This window comes from Coloeus monedula, assembly GCF_965178545.1.
Source record: "Coloeus monedula genome assembly, chromosome: 9".
NCBI lineage: Eukaryota > Metazoa > Chordata > Aves > Passeriformes > Corvidae > Coloeus > Coloeus monedula.
The window spans coordinates 22,741,683-22,762,945 of record NC_138789.1 but is presented as its reverse complement, the minus strand read 5'-3'; the positions used below and the strand labels follow the sequence as shown (position 1 = coordinate 22,762,945).

At 40.4% G+C, this 21,263-nt stretch overlaps 1 protein-coding gene across 1 annotated transcript in view; it reads left to right on the top strand.

The window, feature by feature from the left end:
- The first annotated feature begins 2,612 nt into the window (after nucleotides 1-2,612).
- Nucleotides 2,613-21,263, top strand: part of TESK2 (testis associated actin remodelling kinase 2) — a 79,898-nt gene continuing 61,247 nt past the window's right edge. The window contains exons 1-2 of the mRNA XM_082287612.1: nucleotides 2,613-2,736; nucleotides 10,283-10,583. Coding sequence (XP_082143738.1) covers nucleotides 10,365-10,583 — 219 coding nt within the window. The 5' untranslated portion in view covers nucleotides 2,613-2,736; nucleotides 10,283-10,364. The remainder of the gene's footprint in view (nucleotides 2,737-10,282; nucleotides 10,584-21,263) is intronic.

Below are 21,263 nucleotides of genomic sequence, written 5' to 3'. Positions count from 1 at the left end.
AGCTGCGAGGGGGGACGGGAGCTTTGTGAGACAAAGTTCTGCTGTGATGTACATTTTTTTCTGCTTTCAAAACGTAGGAGTTGCCTTTCAGATACAGCCATGGGAGGGCTCGTAAGATGGTTTTATTTCCCTCTCAAAACAGGGCTCAATAATGTCAACGAGTCGCAGGACCTCATGCAGTGTTACATGAAACACAATGTGAGTGTTTCCAACTGAGATTCAGCTTTGCTGGATCGCTCTGGTGTATTTTAATGATGTTACTTCGCACCAGCCCGTGGGATAAGTGCTTATTCCTGGATATTACCAGTAAGACAATTGCCGGCCAAAAGCGGGGACTACACATATCTTGCTTTGGGAAAAAAAAAAAGAGAAAAAATTTATGATGGGGAACAGGACAAAGACAATTCATTTGCGTAGTTCTGGGATCATTTCCTAAAACGAGCAGTAATAAAAACCTACCACCAGATGTCATCTTAAAGCCAACTAATAACTCCCAAACCAGCAGGGACGAGGATACTGGGGAGTAGGGAGATACTGGGGTTTTTTAACGGGGTACAAAGTCGCAGAAATCACTGGACCCTGACATGGTGAAGGACCACGTAGAGGTTCCAGAGCTGGCTTTGTAAAGTCTTGCTGGGATAAATCCCAGCAAAATGTAAAGCATTGAAATTTGACTTAAAAATAATAAGTTCTAAAAAAAAACTTGCTAAAAATCCCCATTCTGAGACTCAGTTCTGCTTGAGTATAGAGAGAAGACACTGATGGATCTGGGTAGTTCCATCTGCTTTGTCACTCATTAAAATATGATGGCTATAATAATAATTTTTTAATGGCTTAATTACTAAAGCATTGCTGCACCCTGTGTTTGAGCTGTCATTAGAATAGATGTTTGCATGTGGTTGATATTTACCATTTGTGAGTGTGGGAAAATTTCCTGTGAAGGAAAGCCAGGAGGAAATTAAGAAAACAAGACATTTTTTGCCCACACACAAAGTACTTTTAATCTGTTACCTGTGCAAAAAAAATTATTGTATTTTTTGTAGTTAAACATACAGAGAAAGTTTCACTGTAGACTCGATTGAAATTCTGAGACTAAATTTAATCAAGACATTGCAGAGTAGAGAGATTTTAATCCAACTGTAAGAATAAGTCTCTGTTCAGTATTTAGAGTGGGTGCTAATATTTCCAGCATTGAACTCCCTCAAGCACATTTTGGATCATGCTGACAACACTAGATATAAAATTAATGACTAACGATAATGAGAAAACTTATTACAAATATGGTATGGCAAACATTCTTGTCCAAGACCCTTTTTAGTTACAACTCCTCTGGTTTTTAACTGTTCGGGATTTGGTTATTGTATCCAAGACTGTACAGTATATGAACTTTGTTTGTTGAAGAGCTTCAGTAAAAATAGCTCAGCCTCTGCCAAAGATGAGGTCAGGGAAAAAATCAGCCTCTCGCCAATGTAAAACAAAACCAAACCCCCCTCACAACTGTTTAATGAGATGTTCTAGTCCTGCCGTGCTTTGGAATGGATACTTGGAATCAAGCAGTGCGTCGCAGCAGGAAGAAAGGTATCTTTTTCCATACCTGTTACAGGCTGCCTACATGTGGATAAGTGATAATTTGAAAAATAACAGTTTGTACGTGAAAAACCCCAGGCTTATTTCATCTTGGCAGCCGAACCCTCAGAATATCTGAGCTGGATTAAGCAGGCTCCAGGCAGGGACCAGGAGGGCCGAGCCGTGTGACCGACACCAGGAGCAGGGTGCAGGCAGATGGGAAGAACGGGAAGAGTAAACGCTGAAGTTTCAAGTCCTTGAGAGAAGAGGAGACCAGAGAAAGAGATGAATCCTGTGGGCAACAGAGCAGGGGACGGGTAATTAGGCAGTAACAGCAGCGTTACAATCACGGAGCCCAGCTGCGGTCACCGAGAGCTGCGTGCGAAGGGGTCAGGGGTGGGCTGGGGTGGGCTGGGGACGGGGACCGGGACCGGGACCGGGACCGGGACGGGGACGGGGACCGGGGACCGGGGACCGGGGACCGGGGACCGGGACCGGGACCGGGACCGGGACCGGGACCGGGACCGGCCGCGAGTTCGGGACGTCCAAGCACCCGCCCCGCTGACAGCTTCAGCCACGGCCGCTATAAACACGCGATGATTGGCTGCCCTGCCCGTCCATCACCGCCTACCCCGCTCTCCTACTGGCTAATTCTCTTATTTATAACCCGCCCTCAGGGGCTGACCAATGAGAGCGAGGCGCCCCTAGCAACGCCCCCTCTCTTTCCTGCCGCTGCCTCCCGCGTGTCTCCCGGGAGTTGTTGTCGCTCCTGTGATTGGTCAGACTGTCTGTCGCTCAAACGGCCCACGACCAATTGGAAAGGGGCACTCACGTGGACTACCTGCGAATCCCTCCGCCCGGTTTCCTTTCTCCATTGGCCGAGAGGCACTGTCCATCACGCTGCGCCTGGCGCCGATTAGCTGCTGGGGAGGGGCGGTTCCCGCAGCCCGGCGCTGTGGGCGGTGGCGCTCGTGTGGAGGAGGAGGAGGAGGAGGCGGAGCCGGCGGTCGCGTCCCCGGGTCCCGCAGCCGGGCTCCCGCCTCACATGGGCCCCCCGCGCCGGCCGCAGCGGCGGGGCGGACCCGCGCTGGGGTGCTGAGGGGCCGCGGGTGGGGGATGCGGCCATGAAAGCCCGCGCCGCCCGCGGGCCCTGCAGGCGCCGCCGCTCAGGTAACGGCCGGCGCGGGGGCGGCGCGGGGCAGGTCCGGGCGGGTCGGCGGCGGGGAGCGGGGCCGCCCTGGGGAAGGGGCTCTCCGCTAGCGGAGGGGTCTCCCTGCGGTGAGGTGAGCGGGGCGTTCCCGGGAGCAGGTGCGCGGAGGGGCCGTGTCCGCCCCGGCGGCGGCAGGTGAGGGGTGGCGGGCGCCGCGGGAAAGCCGCGCTCTGCTCCAGGGGCAGGGGTCTGGGAGCGCCCGGCGCGGGTCTTTGCCCGGCCAGGATTGCCTTGGAAATGTTCGCTTTGCCAAGAGGTGTGAGGGCTTGGCTCAGGTTTTGCTGTTTAAGTGCTACCCTGTAAGAATACGTGAATCACGCGTTAATGACAGGCTCGAGTGTTCAAGTGTATGTGCATATATGCTTGCTTTATGGCCTTCAGGTGAGACGCGCTGTATAAATGTACGTGGTCACTCTTAATGTTGTATTCCTTGGAGGGTCGGAAGGGTTTTTGCTTCAAGTGCGGGGGACTTTCCACTTTGGTGTTCCTGTAAGCGGTGCTGCAGTAGTTGAAAGCTACAATTTCAAGAGTAATGAATTGAATTTGAAGACTACGGAGTTCAATTTTATTTAAAACTTTTTGTTTGCCCCTCTAAAAAAAGCAACAGCTAACATTTAGGCTAGTTTATGAGAAGCCTTTGTGCTTCAACTGATTTTTTTTTTTTTTTAAATAGAGATCAGAGTTCTAGCATATTTTACTGTCTGCAAAATCAACAGACTTACAGTTCCATGGACTTAATTAGGCAGTGGAATTTGCAACCTAAGATAAGAATTTTTATGAGAAACTCTGACATGCCCTGTGGACTAGTCATAAACCTTTCCATTTAGTCATCATCCTTGGAAATTATTGTTGCATGCCAATAAAAATGTCATTTTCTGATTCTTGCAGTGTTCAGCTGTAGACATGGCTGAGTAATTCCATTGTCCGTTTTGGTTTGTGTAAAACTTTTCATGCAAAACGAATAGTTTAAACTGAAGGCAGAGGTGTGTTTGCTGTACCTGGTGGCAAGTGTTTGCTCTCCTGTTTTTTGCTTTGATTTATTTTGTGGCTTTTCATTGGGATGAACAGCTGGCAGTGGGGCCGAGCACAAATTAGGGCCTACAGAGCAATCCTTGCTTCAGTTCTTAATATTTTTGTGACTGTGGAAGGACACAGTTAGTTCAAAAGACCAGCTCTGGTGGCACAGGCCTCCTTTAACCTAGTTACACCCTCTAATTCCAGATATTTGCTTTTGCCATTGTAATCCTTTATGCAAATGGTTTCACAGACTCATGAAAGAAATACAGGGTTAAAGGAGGGGACTGTTGCTTCTGTGTTTGCTGCAGAAAAGAATGAAGCTTGTGGTTCACTTGCATCATAGGTTCCTTTTCTGTATTCTTCCTGTAGCAGACAACCATGCATTTGCACAATGGCAAAGCTCTTTATTGTGTCCTTGCAGAGTGGCATCTTGCAAACTGGCACAAAAATAAGAGCTCTGCTAGGCAAGATCAAAAAAAGGTCAATGTTAATAATTTTTTCTTAAAGCCCTTTTCTTGCTTGTTAGTTCACTAATATATTCATTTGGAGTGGTGTATTCATCAGTAAGTCCATCTAATAATCAGCAACTGTATCACACTGGCTCCATCTGTTGTCTGTTGCCAAGTCTTCTTTCTGACTTAGATTGTAAGCTTCTTTTCATATGATCCTGTCACTTTTTGTTAAGTTGAACACATTGCTGGTAGTGGCTAAGCCACTTTCTGGTGTGATTGTCCTGTTGGTTGCATTGGAGAAATGTAACAGCTTTCGCAGCCAGGAGTGGGGTTGGTTGAGATAACTTTGCTTTTGAAGGATGACCTTGTACACTCCAGGTCCATGGCTCTCAAACTATGAGTTAGGCATTTTCCATTGTACAGGGAGCTTCAGACTGGTTTGTAAATACCAGCAGACTTCAGTGTCTGCAGTGCCTTAAGAACAATGTATTTGGGAAGCCCTGTTCTCACTTCAAAAATTCATAAATTAGTGAAGGTTGTGTTACTGTTCCATTTGTGCAGCCGCTACCTGCAGTAAACAAGGTACTTGGTGTTTCACTGTAAGGTGAAACCAGTAACACAGGCTTGTGCTTAGTAAGGGTACACTACAGAATGTGTCTTAAATATTTGTTGAGATGATACTTTTAGCTGGAAAATACAAATATTGACTGCCTTGTGCATAAATATAAGATTGTGTCCAAGAGATGTCAGTCAGGTATGAAATTCAGCCTGTTTACTTTGCCTTCATCCCTCTTTCAGGCATTCATGTTCTCTTCCCTTTGCTTTGCTGTGCTGGATTGTCTCACTGGCTGCATTGAAACAACAAAAGTTGCTTCCAGTCTCATGTGAAACCCCCAGTGCTAATAGAGCTGTCAGCCCTCATCCAAAACCCAGCGGAGAGACTGGGGAGGAAATTCCTAGATTGAGATGTTACAATACCTGTTGGTATTAGAAGGCTTTGATTCCCTTTCTTTTTGTTAAGAGCTCAGCAAATGTCAGCCTGCTGACACCTGGAAGGCATGAACAGCTTCTCAGTGTCTCTACTGAGCTCTGTTTTGTTAAGCAAACACAATGTATTAAAATTATCCATTTAAAGCAGCAGCTGTGTCTTGCACATGATCAACTTGAGTGGTTATTTAACTCTAGCGATGCTCTGTAACTAGGCTAGAGCCTGTCTGCACTGTGGATTGGAGTGACTGAAACCAGGCTAGGGGAGGAATGGATTGTTGCAAGGTTCCTTGTATTGTAACTGGACCCTAGAAAATGCTGGCAATTACACTGTGGGCATAAGGATTTCTTAGTTTTTAATATTCTCCCTCAGTTACATTTGCCTTCTAAATATGTGCTAGAATTTATGCCTATGCATGATGAAAATATTTTTAAACCTACAACCTTGGCCCTGAATCCTGAGCTCTGCAGTAATAGCTGGTCTCTCTTACTCATTTTAAACTTGGCTACAGTCACAAAATAAATGAACTGTTTGTTTCAGCTTAGCCTCTCGTGGAGGTCTGTTTGCATTATAAAACCATGATGCAGTTCAGCAGACTTCCAGTTTCTGGAGTGGTGTAGTAGGGCTAATGCAGGTCTCTTCTGACGAATGTCAGTCCTAATTTGCAGGAAGGTTGTGCTATGACAGTACTCGCTAGAACTGCGAATTATTCTGTATGGGGGAGATGAAATGAAAGCAAAATGTTATGTAAGTGAGAATAGAAAATATTGGGATTTTCGTGTTCAAATGCAGTGTTGTAACTAAGACTATAAACTAAACCTAAAGACTTGTCCCATAAAGTAGTCAAAAAAGGCTTCAAGTTCAGGATGAGCTGGGCCAAACATAGCCCAAGCTCTGGTATTTGTAGCTACCTCATCTGTAAATATTTCATATTGTCTTCCTCTCAACGACAAGAAGCTAAGTTATGGACAAACCAAGGAACTTTCCTCTGCTAGGGAAGCAGATGACAGCAGCTGAGAACAAAATTGTTGAGTTTAAATTCTTGTGTTTAATTTTTAAGCCTTTTTTCCTTGTTTTTATTTTTTTTTCCTCCAGGCTAAGGACCTCAGTCAATTCAGTCTTTGGAAAATTTTGTTCCTTACATTTCTTTGAAATCCTTCTGAAATTTGCACAGTACTACAGTGAAGTCTTCTTCCCCCTCAAGTTATTTTGTTGAGTGACACTTGCCAGCATAATTCCTTTAATTCCTTTATGTTTTTGTAGTGCTGGCTGTTGGAGCTGCATCAGTCTACAAGTTTAAATAGTTAACTCTTGGCAAATGACTTTTGTCAAAGCTTTGGCATCTTGTTCTTCAGAAAACCTTTTCAAATTAGTAACATGCGTCCACCAGATTTATTGCTTTCCAGGCTGAACGCCTAGCGACTGTCTGTGTGTCTAAAAATGGTTGTTGTTATTAGGGCCATCTTTTAGGAAACTGAGTTTGACATTTGAGTGCAAATATGCACGTATTTATAAAGATACTGGGGACAGAAAACCTCTTAGTAATGAGTTGAAAAGTTTTTTGGAAGGATCTTGTTTTATACTCTGGGGCATTAAAGGGATGCTGCTGAAGTTGAGGAGCCTTACCCATTTTTATATCTGTGATGTATAAAATGTTAATTACTGGCTAATATATGCCACCTGTTAGTTTGACACTGATGTTTAGTGTATAACTTGATGTGCTGTTGTGGGGTTTCCATCTTTAAATAATTACAGGCTCAGGCACTGGTTTTGAAAGGTAAATCTCTAATTAACCAAATTAATGCTGATAGTTGTATTTATAGTAATTTCTACAATTAAAAAATTAATGCATTCATGCAGTGAAGAACCTCATCTTAATATAATATTAATATGGCTTTTTTTCTTCAAGGTGTTTTTTGGTAAGCCAAGAAGTTAAAATGTGGTAGGGCATGAAACATTCTGAAATTGTGCTTTTTAGAAATGTAAGAAATGGCTGAATGGGGCAGATGTGCATTTTGAGAGGTGAATTTCAGAATTATTTTGGTCTTGGCAGAGTGGGGCTGCATTTTTCTTACGTAAGGGTGTCAGAAAAATTGTTCTGAAAGGTGAGAATTTATTAGGAAATGTTTTTTCTAGTGTGTAGTGTGTCTGTTGAGCACAACTTAAGAGTTTTTGAGCTGAACCTTAATATGAAAAAAATCACCCAACAACCTTTTAGTTGGTTACAGGATTTGCAGGATAGTCTTGGATTCTGTTCAGTGCACTTTAATTAACCATACAAGGTAGTAAATTAAAGTACCTCAGGCTGACTTGACAGTCAATTAAACCTTGGTTGATTTCATTGAGAATGTGATCATTAGTGTAATTGGCCAAAATGACAGGAGGCCCACTTGGAATTAGGCCCACTTGAAATTTTCCTCTGATTCTGTGTATGCAATCCTGGGCAAGATAATGGAGCTGTATCCTAATAATTTCCAAGGATTTTGCGTAGCTGTCTGGAAAGGTAAACTCTAGCAGGCAAAAATGAAGGAATGGTTTACTTGGGAATCCAGATGGCAAAACCTTTTGGGGTTTATTTTGTGTGAAGTACATAGAATCTCTTCTTTCACTGTGGAATTTGTATAGTTTTGCAAAGTTCACCATGTGATTTCAATCAAAAGGATGTGTATATGTGTGAAGGAGATTTTTTGCTTTATTAAATAGATGTGGAAACTGTGTTGCGGCCATCTTTTGTTAATGGCATCTGGTACTTAAGAGAGTTAGTCTTTTCCTCCTGTTTAATATTACTTATCTAACTTGGTATCTTCCTCTAGTTAAAACAATAGCAGTCTTTCCTATTTTGTTTTTTTGTTTTTTTAATCTTGCTTTGCCTGAGAACTTTTGGTCTTTAGTTTGCTGGGTTTCGGTGTGGATGTGTTGTTTCACTGGATTTATTGGGGGGTTCTGCAAGCTCCACTTTCTGTGGAGTGGTGATCCTATGGTATCCTGTGATACTGGATTGTCACACTGTGCCCTTCCAGGGGCAAATGCTTGCCTCCTTCCAAGGGAAGTGTCTGGTGCATGTGGGTGCTACTCTGATGGAAATAAGTTCTAAAAAGTTGTTTATTCAGTTGCAGTAGGTTTTCTGGTCAGTCTTCAAAAATAGCATCTCCTGATCCAAAAAACAAATTGTTAATACTATGATTTCCTCTGTCTGTCCTCCTTCCATAGACAGTTCTTTCTTTATCTCCTTGAAAAGTAACCAAAAGATAGCTTGTCTTTTTCAGATCAAAAGGAATTATTTAAGTGGGCCTTGAAAATTCTGAGGCATCTTGTCCGTAGCTGAAGAAGTTCCCTGGGCTGTTTTTCTCCATTGAGGACATGTAATGGGCTTTATCTTCCTGTGGTGCTTCTGTGCCTTTTCCAGACCCTCAAGGCTCCTGAGTCAAGAATATGAGATCAGAAACTGGATCCTGATCTCCTGTGTGGCAGTTGGCCACCATCATCTGAAAAGTGCAGTAAGATCAGGCATATGGGAGTTTCCATATAAAATTCTGTAGGAAAACCATGATGTGGGATTTGATAGAGATTAAATTTTTGTAATCAGGCCTTGGTAAGAGTCTCTTATACCCACTGGCATCCATTTAGAGAGGTGTTAAGATGTTTGAAATAAACACCCTTCTTTTTTGGAGCGGACAACCTCAAATTAATTCCAGACAGTTCAACAGAGCTTATTTCTGAAAGCAGGGAAGGACTATGTGTTTGCCTGATGTGTTGGCACAGAGCATCTCTAAAAGATACACTGCATACAAAACATGGGTATAGCAGCACTGCTGTATTTTCAGAGGACAGCTGGTGTGCCTCTGGTTTTGAGATGCTTTTCAAATTTAGTGTATTGTTCAGGTTCTGTACATCTTTGTAAATAGAAGTGTAATTGCCTGCTCTGTGGTTATTTTGCCCACCTTTTTAAAAAATTATTTTATTGTTTCCTTCCCCTCCCTCTAGCTTTTTATTTACCCTCAGGGGAAAAAAAAAAAAGAAATGTATCCTCTTTGTGACTGTTCACTTTGTTCAGGCTTTGTAGGTGCTCAACAAAGTGCTGTAAATGAACAGTGAAGTTTGGAAAAGATGAATAACCTCCTAAGTCTAAGGTTTAAAGAAAAAATAAAAGCAGGCCACCTGTCAAGTTTGCCGGTCCAAGCTGAATTTGATGGGCTCCAGAGTCATCCTGATTACTTCATCATCCTCTTAAAAAGAAAAAAAATTGTTGGTCCCCCTCCCTTTTTTCCCCCTTTTCTCCTACTTGGCAAATGTAGCTTGTTTCCTGTGTTTTCAGTTGAACTGAAATTAATATAGTTTTGAAAAGTAGCTTTGTGGGGAAAATTTGTCTGGCAGATTGTTATAAGAATACTTTCTTTTTGTAGCAGGATTGTAGGTGTTTTTATAAATTTTGGGGCTACGTGTTCAGTGGATATAAACTTGTGTTCCTAACAGGTAAGGAATTGGTCTTGGAATACTTATAAGTGGAAACTTTAAAAACAAGGTTTTGATACTTCAAGCTAATAACTTTCTTTATGTCAATTGAAAGTTGATCTTTTTTTTTTTTATAATTTGGGATCCCTTGTTCACTCACGAAAGTGAAATTGTTTCTTGCTGTTGTAGATTGGCCACCAACTGCAACTGAAGTAGAATAGACTGTTACATTTTGTGGGTTTCCTCCTGCTTGGTTGCTTGCTTTAGCAACCAGAACTTAAGTAAAAAAAAGAATGGGTTTGACGGGAAGGGAATGAGAGTTGTTACCAGCTAAATTTTGAGTTCCAAGCCTATTTGTTTCAGAACAGCCAGAGCACAGGGTATTTCCATTAATCTAAAGGAAAAGTTTATTAGATTGCTGTCTTTACTGTTGATGTTATGTGGTGGTTTGTTATATTTCTTTATTTTTTGTGCCACTGCTTGGATATCTTCTTTCTTTTCTTACTCTCTTAAACTGGTGTAAGCTGGGTGTTGGAGTCCTATCAAACTTACTAGGTATCTTCACAATAATGGCAATCTCAATTTCTTGTATTTTAGGATCCCACAAGAGTAGAGAAGACAGCAAATTGTCTAAGATGTGAGAAGTCCTCCCGTAGTGAAATAAAGTCTTGTTTTCAAGATGGACCGAAGTAAGCGGAACTCAATAGCAGGATTTCCACCACGCCTGGAGCGCGCTGAAGACTTTGATGGTGGCACTGGAGAAGGGACTGCATCCCAGATGGGAAGAGTTTGTACCTCTTCATACAGAGCCCTGATAAGTGCCTTTTCCAGACTTACTCGTCTTGATGACTTCACATGTGAGAAAATTGGCTCTGGTTTCTTCTCTGAGGTGTTCAAGGTGTGTGTTTAGTTTTTTCCTCTCAATGTTGATTGCTTCCTGTTTTATGATGAGAATGTACGAGAGTGTCAGCCAAAGTGCTCTCCACTGAAGTCAAATGGTAGTCCTTGTATTTGCTTCACTCAGGATGAGTGAGTGGTGAAGAACTTTCAGGCTCCAAATACTTCTCCTATCACTCTTCCAACTGTTTTTTTGTCACTTATAATTTATTTGAGGAATTGAAGAGCTATTTGGGAGAAACAGAAACAGCTAAAAATAATTCATTTTATTTTTTGACCTCTGCCATGTATTTTTGCATTCATGGAGTGTTAAACACTGATGGCTGTTGGTTCTCCCATATGTAAGTGTAAACGTCTTTAATTTAGCTCGTTTATTGGTTTTGTGGGATGGTACACATTTGTTTGGTAGTCTTTGCCTCACAACACTTAGATGCATGTGTTAAGGAATTCCATACATGGTTGCTGAATTTGGAACCACAGATTTTATTGCACTGAAATTGCAGTACAATTAACTGCTCTTCTCTGTTTCTTTTGCTACTAATGCCACACTTCTAACTTGAAGAGTCAGAGATTGGTTTGAAGTAAATAATATGAATGAGAAAATCTGATGTTGTCAGTGGCTTGCTGCTGTGAATGTCGGATATGGAAAAGATCTTCTTAAAGCAACTTGTCAAACCACTTTTATAGTGTTTCTGCTGCTCTAACTGTTCTGGTAAAGTTTATTGTAGAGGAGCAGGACATTGAGTTGACTTTCAGGCATTGAAAAAATAATTTGTTTCCTTGTTCTAGTTCCTGGCTTTACATGAAGTTACCCTCCACGTTACTTCCATTTCAGTGAAATGCCAGAAGACTATCTTACAGTATATTATGTCCATTCCGTGACAATTCATGTATTTTTTTTCTTGAAGTTAAACCAAAAAACCCTTTATCCAGTTTTATTGCTGTAAATAGATACCTGCATTAGAAAATGGAAATTATTTTTGTATTGCTTTAATACCCAAAGGCATTCAGATCTCCGTGTATACATCTCCCCTTGTGTAAAGGCAAGTCACTCCACAAAAGTTATTCTGTTTAGCTAGATATATGAAATTTTAGTTTTCACTAACACAAGTTTTAAATTCTTTCACATGGGTAGACATGAAGAACTTTATTTGGAGTGTGTAGGAGACTTGGTACAGGATATTTGTTTATAAAGCCAGCTTCTGTAACAGTTGAAAACAAGGGTTTGTTTGGTGGTTTTTGGTAGGTTGTTTTTTTTTCTTATTTCCGTGTTTGGAAAACTTTCTGTAATGCATTTTGTAGCAACTGGTCTCGTACTGAGACATTTCCTAATGTTAAACGAATTGAATTTTAAAGTTCTGTGTTCCTGGAATTTATCTTTGCAGCTTCTGTGGCGAAGGTGCTGTGACATGTATAAAGGTACCCATAGACTTGGGTCGTGCCTAAGTAACTAGGTTTATTTTTGTGTGAATTTCAGAATTCAGGTGGAGGGAAAAAAGTATCTAAAAGTAAAGGTGAATTTCCAGCATTCATAGTAATTGATTAATTTGAGAATTTATTGACTGAGAGAAATCCCTGATATCCAGTTTATTTTTGTGTGCATAAACAAGTCCTCTAATTCTTTAAAAACCTTCCCCTGCTATTCTCCTTTGCAGTGAGCTAAACTAGGCATCCCAAGGTGTTGGATAGAGTTGGTGGCATTACTGGGGGAGTGATGGTGATAGTCTGAGTATCTGGTGTCTGTTTTCCCAGAAACAACCACAGTCCTCCTGCAGGCAGACACTGAGTGATAAAGTCTTTTCTTTCGCATCAGTTTCAACCAGAGTCTCTCCGCAGTTCTGGCGCGAAGGGGTGAGAATGCATTACGACCTTATCATAGATGCAGTTCCAAACTCATTTAAGCAGGTTTCTGTTCTGCTGCTTTATCAGCCTGACCACCTCTGTCATTAATCCTACTGTGCTGATGATCAGATTTCATGTGAGAACCTTGATGTGCTTCCAGTAAGGAGAGCCTTGTGGCTTGCCACAGTTAAATTTCAGTTTGATCTGCAGGCTCACAGGTAAATGATTGAAGTTGAGAAGAATCCAGGATAGTTCTAGACTTACTGTGTAAATAATTTTACAAGAGCAACAAAGCTTTCCCTTTAAATCATCAAAGGTGTCTCAAAACCCACCATGTCCCCAGAGCTTTTCCAGTAATGTATTTGTCTATTGTTTTGTGTCATATGTTGGGTTCACTCAAGTGATTTAGCAAAAAATGCTTGGACAGTTTGAGGATTTGGGATTTTTGTTTTGCTATGTAGCTGACAGGTTTTTTTCAGTGATTTCTTCCCCTCCATCCTTTTCTGTGGAACTTTCTTTTAAAATATAGTCTATTGTGGTGGATAGAAGTTGCTTTCTCTTAACTTGGGAATAGGAGTATGTTACAGCTCAGATCTGTATGTTAATGGTCATATGTGCTATGAAAGATCTTTTAACATTTCTAGTTCTTGTTTATTCATAAATATATTAAAATTTGTGGTTTATTCAGAACAGAGTATTAAACTAGCATTTTGACTTGGTGAGCCATCACTACAACACTTCGTGTTCACTGAATACTAGATGTTATAGAAACTAATTTAGAAAAACTGAACTTTGTCAAAATACCAGCAATCTAGTTTGAAACAGCTGACTGACTAATACCTGTTCTAAATTTCAATGGCAAGTGCAGCACCCTGAGGTTTGCTTTTAAGATCAAGCTAGGCAGAGACTGTTTGTATAAATGAACAGTGCCCATGATCCGAAACCCTTAAACTCCTAGTTGGGAAAACCAGTAATGGCTGATGAAGGTGTAAGGAATTGTGGGGGCATTCAGGCATCATACTGAAATGAAGTATTGTATTAGGAAATAGATACTATTGATTATAAAATGTGTGTTTTGTAACAGCAGTCAGACTAAAATCCAGGATGATCTTCTATTCAAATTTACCTTCAGGTTCAAAGTCAGTACTAAATATTCAAGTTGCTGTAAATTTCCTTCAGGTGTTCTTGTTGACTCCTCATTCTGTAGCTGAACTTTTGAGAGAGACTGGAAATACTTGTGACATTCCAGCATTAAAAATGGACTTTTGCAGTTTGTTATTTGGTATACATGAGAACAGGAGTCATTGATCCAATATAGAATTGTACAGATTTGGAGTCCTGTGCGTTTGTTTGTAGGGAAGTTGTGTTGCTGTACAGGTTGGTCACTGGGGAGTTTGCGCGTTTAGGCTGTTGAGGAACGATGAAGTCTTTGGACAGCCGGGAAGCAGTGTATCAGTAGAGTTTGTATCTTGAGTGTACACCTGGGGAGGTTATTTATGTGAGCAGTGAAAAAGGGGTGTAATACTTTAAAAAACAGTTAATGAGATGGTTGTTTTATGATAGATGGGCAAAGGTGAATATAAGATGTACAAGACACAGTGCAGAACAAATGCCTTTTAGAACAGAAGCACTAAGCAGCTGTGTGGGTGTCTCCATAGAAAAATTTTGAGATGAAAATCAGCCCTCCTATTTCAGCATATTTACTGACAGCACCATATGCTAAGCACTCAGTTTATGATCCCCTATAACTTGAGATCCTTTCTGTAGAACTTCTGGCTACATGGTTTTCTTGGTTTTGCACTTGTGCAGCAGATTGCCCTTTTTTTGGTATTGCTTCCCATTCAAGCATTTCTAAAATTTTCAAGAGATTCCTTCAGTCTTGATAATCTTGAAGTTTACCTGTGATCCACAAGCTACTTTTTTGATTATGATTTTACGTTGCTACTTTATAGTATTTCCTTTTAGATCACATTTGTCTCACTTATTTATGAAAATGTCTAGAGAGGTACATTGAAGCCATATGAGAAATAAGATACAGTGAATCTTAGTGCTGATATGACTTGGAAACAAATGCTGGCAAAATGTTAGTGCTATTTGATGATGTATGGACTCCACACATAACGAAACTGGCACTACGAGAATGCAAGGCCAAGTATAAATACAAAGAGAGGGCATCATACTTTTGGATGACTTAAGATGGGTGGTGGGTGCAAAAGGGTCTGTATCCTCAGGGTATTTGTGCTGTATGGGCTTGTACTGTGAGGCCTCCTGTTTGAATACCCTGGAGTGATGGTCCTCATCAATTAGTTGCTAGTCTTTATTTGTGTGGTCAAATTTATGTTCTCTGAGTTTCAAAAGTGCTGACTGATCAGGAAAGGTGTGCCTGTCCAAATATGTACCTTGTACCTGAGGCTAGGATCCCGTTTCTTGTATTTATTTAATGTCTTTGAGGTGTTTAAAGATAAGCAGCATCCAACTGTCTAATGTGAAAGGAGAAATGGGGCTGGAGCTGTGCTCAGAGGTACTGTGAAGAACACATATATAATTCTTTTTATCACGTACTTGTAATGCACTTCTGGTAAAACTGGTAGTTCTGTTGCCTCTAACATACAAATCATAAATGATACTAGATAGTGTATAATTTGTGATATTATGTCTCATGGGTGCATTGTCATGCTGGTGGGCTTGATCTCTGGAACATCTTGTTCTAGACTGTGGGAGATTGGAGAGATTACTGATCTGGCTTTCCCAAAGTGACTCAATGGGAAGTTTGGGGTTTTTTTGTACTTTATGACTTCATTTCCATTCGGATTAACACTTCTCTCTGTCTGTAATTTTGCAGGCCTTGAGGAGTCTAGTGCAGAAATGTTTGATGTCACTTTCTTCTGTTGCCTCTGACCTCGGTATGACAGGACTTGCTTACTAGAATAACAGTGCAGAGTAGGAACTGAATAGTACAGTAAGTGAGGGATTAACTCACGAGATTTCAGACCCAAAAGTTATGAGAGGTTACTTGACCAAAAAAAAGAGTATCCGTCTTGGTGGGCATGAATATCTCTATCATGTTATACTTTGCCTGTTATGTCTTACAGTTGAACTGTATATATAAAAAATAAAGGCATTATGAACTTCTCAAACAGTTACGGTTTGGAAGATTTACTGGGTCATCTACATGCAGCCACATCATCTGAGGTCTTTAAATTTTACCAGCAACTGGAACTTTGTCTAGAGTGTATATTGACACCACATACAGAACAGGTATACCTCCCTTGCTGGTTTTTTAATTCAGTTCTGAATTGAAGATCTCAAAAACAATACCATGCCCTAGTTTTCTCAACAATGGCATGTAAAAACCATCCTTCAGCTTTGTGTCACACTCTTATAATGCCCATCACTTGTTGCTATCATGGCACATTAGTGCCTTATGTTTAATGGGTGTGGAGCTCCTGTTCTGTAGCCTTCAGTCCTTGTTTGTAATGAAAGTTTTCATTTGGATATGTTGATTTTTGCTCAGATAGATTTAAGATATGAAGTAGCCTTCACTATTTAGTGAAATAACATGAACAGGGTATAGGTTTGAATGCTCCAAACTTAGAAGTTTCAGATTGTCTGAGTGGCAGCTTCCATCAGGAGGAAGGCAATGCAGAATACTGGGTGAGAGGAGCCCTTGCTTGGTTCTTCAGGAAGCTCCATGAGGAGACTCCCCTGTCTTACACTTGGATATGACCAAGCAGGGTATCTTCAGCTGTCAGAGGCCAGGCCCTAACCTGGTGGTAGTTGGTTGTGGCATGGAGTCAGATGCCTTACAGAAGTCTATGTATGTTGCTATTTCAAAACATGTATACATTTTGCTTAATCAATCTTATCACCTAAATTGACAATTAATGTAAATCTAGGTAGGGGTCTTGTGAGAATTACTACAGTATCCTTAGGTAAGCCAGGCATAAGTATTTCTGCTCTGTTCTTGCCAGCTACTTTTGGCTTGTCCTGTAAACTTCAATTATAAAAGATTCTACAGCCTCCTTTGGTGTATCCAGGCTGTAATTTATTATTTTTAAATGATCCTTCTATAGATAGAACCTCCCAGTTTGAGTTGTTTCTACAGCTGGTCCTTCCTATTTGCTTATTGACTCTACTAGCAACTCATTACTGACAGAGGGTTCCATTTTCCTGTGGCATTTAGTCAGAAGAGTAACACGTCTGCGAGTATGTGGAAGGAGGGAAGCAGATATTTGAGTAGTTATAAAAATGAACGTGCAAGGAAGGGAATGCAAGTTCATATTAAAAGGAGAGTATGACTGCAAAAAGGACATGGAAAAGGTACAGGGAAAAGGGCAAGGGACCTGCTGCTTGCTTTTCAGCCCACACTCAGCAAAATCCCACTGGAGAAGGTGTTGGAAACAGTGTCTCAGAGTTTGCAGACAGCACTTTCCTGGACTGGAATCTTTTTTAACTTGGGTTTTATCAGATGGACAGGCACTGCAATATTTGAGCTGTCAGTGTGTTTTAAATCTGAGTCTGTGTGTTACTGCTGATCTTTGCAGGATGGCCAAGAACAGAATTGGTTTGGAGCTCCCACCTGCAGGACAGGGCCTCAGCACTCTCCCAGGGCTCTACAAGCAAGTTCTTACTCTGCTCTGTGTGCCTGTTTGCTGCATAAATGGGATGTCAGTCTTCAAGACTGTCAAGCCAGTACCTTCCCTGCTGAATTCTTTTGAGGAGGAAGGGGTTAATTGTCAGCATAAATCAAGGCGAATCTGGGTATTTCAACTGGAGGCAAACTTTTCTCAATTCTATCATACCCTTTTGATTATTATTTCAAAACTCCCAACATAAACACTGACAACAGGAAGAAGTTTATTTTTTTGTTAATACCAAACTAAGAGATAAATTTGATTCAGTACATCTCTGGCTTTTGCTTATGAACAGTTTCACTGCTTTGTCGCCAGACTTTAGGCCAACATGACATTCTTCAAGGTGATGTTAATATCACCATAAAGTGACTTAATTGGGGGGAATGTTTGTGTAGAGGAAGATAGGAAGGCTGACTGTGTGTAGCTGTTTTTCTTTATGGTAACTGTTGTCCATGAGACTGAGAGTTGCTGGAACCATAGCTTGGTTAGCACTGTGTGTGTATCATGTCCCCAGACTTATAAGGCAGTAACAAGAGTTCTCCTCTTGTCATTAGTATTGTATTGCAGATAATCACACTGATTTTTTTTTTTCTTCCCCCTGAAAACTAATTCTTTCCCAGTAGGCATAATTGCTTTCTGTAAGTTTTGCTTAACAACAAGGTTTGGTGTTTTTATTGCTGTCTAGGCCTTCTTGCCTCACTTTAAACCTATGTTTTTCTTGGCTTTATAGATTTATGGAGTCAAAAAGCATGGAGAGTGGGAAAAGGCTTCTTGTCATCTTGCTCTTAATCCTTTTGTCACAGGGCAAGAGCAGCTTTATGTCATTCTGTGTGGACAACTCCTTAACTTAGTGTTTAAAGCTAATAGTAGAGATGACTGCAGTGGGAGGTACCCAGGAGTTAGTATCTCTGAAGAATCAATTTTATTGAGCAAGAGAGGAGTAGTTGCATCATAACCACACTGGACTGAAAAGTCTCCAACAGTAGATCAGGCTGCTCTGACTTCCTGTGAAGATGATGTGCATGGTTAGTCCCTTCACCTGGTTGAGGTGGAAGGGCAGAAGCTCCTGGAAAAGGGATGGTACAAATTTACTGAGGAATTGAGAAAGCATCTGGAAGAATTGTTTTCCATCATCAATAAATGCTTTCCTCATGCGTTCTCTATCTAGAATGATTGTCACTTTGTCTTAAGGAACAAAATAGTAACAGTCAATTTAGAAATTTGAAACACAACAAAAACATCTTTCTGTATAACACAGATTTTCTGGTATTCAGGTTAAAAATATTCTGAGAGCAGCACTGATAATGTAAAATTTCACTGGAAATCTCAAATCTTTCTCATGCTTTTTCTTTGTCCTTATGGCTTCAGTTTCAAAGTTCTCTCACTTTGTCATGTGTTGCTCTGAACATTTAATGAAAGGTTTGCACTGGAAAAGGATCTTATTTGCCTCTGGAATTAGGAGCCTGATCAGACTGAACATGTAAGTGTTCTTCAAAAACTGTAAAACATTAGAGGTGAGATCACACAATATCCATTATATTTGTGGTACTATTTGATAGGCTTAAAAGATACTTCATTTTAGTTATTCTATGAAATATTTGTAGGAAACTTTCAAGTTGTAGGCTTTAAATACTTTTTCAACATTGGATATTTGACTTGTCTGAAGTTGGAGATCTGTAACACTTGGTGTTAACACATGAGGACAAAAAAACCAATAAAAATTGTTTTACTAGAGAAGTGATTCAGTGGATGACTTCAGTCTTAATGTGTTTGCTGTACAAAAATTGTCATTACAGTGCATAAACAGTCTTACAGTAAGGAAATAGTTGTTTGAAGGTGCTCTTCAGTGTAATGAGAAAGGCAGGATAAAGCCCTATGGCTACAAGCTGTGATAAGAATTGTGCTTTTTTTAGAAAATTAAGCGTCTATGGGACCTGCCTTACCAACCAAAAATGTTCTCTCTCCTGTTGCTTTATTTGTGATATTTGTGGCCATCTTTATTTTTTTAATAATGTTCTTGATTAAGCTTGGCAAAGTGTTGAGAAATTTAGAGCTTCCAGCAATTTAAGACCACCAATTCTGGAAAGCAGTGGTCTGGACAATTAGAATTTTTTTTTTAACTGATGTGTGTATTTTTTTCCTCTTGAAACTGCTGTAGTTACATCAGGTGAAATGAGATACTTCAAGATCTGCTTATGACAAATAGTGGTAGAAGCCATCCTTTTAGGTGGAAAAGGAGTAGGGAATGAGTTAAGTGGATTATCCTACGTTTTGGTTATGCAGATATAATATTTGATCTTGTAGGCACAGGGTATATGCTTTGTGACTGAAAAGTGGCACCCATTTGACCAGGGCATATCTTCCCTCACTCAAGTGTAGAGCCATTGGACTTGTCCCTGCTCTCCCTGTGTGATAAGATGCCTGTTAGAAAAACAGACAGCAAGTCTTCTTGTCCATGTATGCCTTTTGGCCTGATTTTTTATAGGATTAAATTTTAAGCTGAAAATCTTTTCCTTTTGACTAGTGAAGGAAACTCACCTTGCTCAAGGTGACAGAAACAAGGTATTGGAGGCCAAAGGTCTCTTCTGTGAAGTTACAATGTTAAAACAAACTACTAATTGTTTGGGAACACAGTCACTGTATTATGTAATCTAGCCAAGGAGGCTAGAATAACTCTGAAACTTCACTTCAAGCTCTGGAGTTGTATCAGAGAGGTGATTCTGATCTGTTTCTTTCTATTCTGGTTCTTGTCAGGAGTAGGAAGAGGCACCATTGCAGGATTGAGATGAGGCATAAATCCTGAGGATGCTGGTGCTTTCTTAGTCAAAGTAGAACTCTTGTGAGTTTGATTTTTCTTACGCTGTGTGAAGTATAAGCCTTTTGGAGCCCTTCTTCCAACTGCTAAGATGATTTGTATGGTAACCACTTAACCAGGCAGTTGTCTTGCTAATGGTTTTTTTTGCTATTGAGGTGCCAAGCTGTTGTCATCCTAGTCCTTGTCACTTAATTAGCAAATGCTTTTGTAGGGCATAGGCTACAGTGAGAAGTAGTAATAAATAGGCAATACTCCAACAGATCATAATATAGGAATTAAAAACCTCATCTGTGTTGTTAGTCTTTACAGATTGCACCATTGGGTCAAAACACTTCCTCCCCACTTAGGCAATTCTGAATTTTAATGATATTTGCATATATTTGAGGTGTAGAGCACTCTTACTTTTAGCAGAACTGAAAATGCTTTGAAATGCAAGGTAGAACAGAGGGCTAATTAATATTTGTTACCTGAAACAAGTTCTGGTATTTATTGATTTATTTTCTGGGTAGAAGTCTTAAGATATGTGTGTTATAATAATCTTAAAACATCATCTGAGGAAACACTGGGATTAAATAAAAAGCCATCACCAGGCAGCAGATTTAATGAAAGCCTTGTGTTTTGTAGTGGTGTTGAAATACTTTAAGAAAATTTTCGAAACTGTACTTCCATTATGCTTCTTCCTACAATCCTGCTTGGCATCACTACAGTAAAGTCTAGAACTCTACTGAGTAACACAAATTAAAACAGGGTGAAACACTTCTTACACAATGTTTCACTTTCTCTGTTTGGGTCAGACAGCTTCTCTGCTGAAGAAAGAAATATTTAGAAAGTATGATAGAACTACCCGTAAAATGAAGGATTTGTTTGATGACTAAAAAGCCAGAACAAAAATCACTGAAATAAACTTAAATGTTAAAAGAATACTCAGTCAAAAAAAAGGAACATAGTTTAATGTAAAATTATCCATTTTGAAATGTATATTTCACCTGTTTGGAAACTTGGCCTCTTCTCAGCCTTGCTGAACATCTGATACGTAGAATGTCCGAGGTAAATCTTTGCTGTCCTCGCAAATAGAGAGAACGCTTACAAATTCTGTCAACAGTAAGAAAGACACTTTGATACTGTAACAAGCACCTTGCAATAGGAGATAACCCCTGGTTGCATTTTGTGTTTAGTACAGTGACTGCTGTAGTTCAGAGTCCTTTGGGCCTTTGATTTTCTTCTCTAGGAAAAGTTGTGCCAATCTGAGTATCATTGTGCAGTTTTCCCAGGGCAAAACAGGTGGCAAGTTTCCCTTGGCACTGAAATGTTTGTGTGCTTTTTGTCTTGTTTTCCATAATAATTTCTCAAGCACGGTTAAATGAGATCTGTTTAGTTTTCTGTTCTGGAT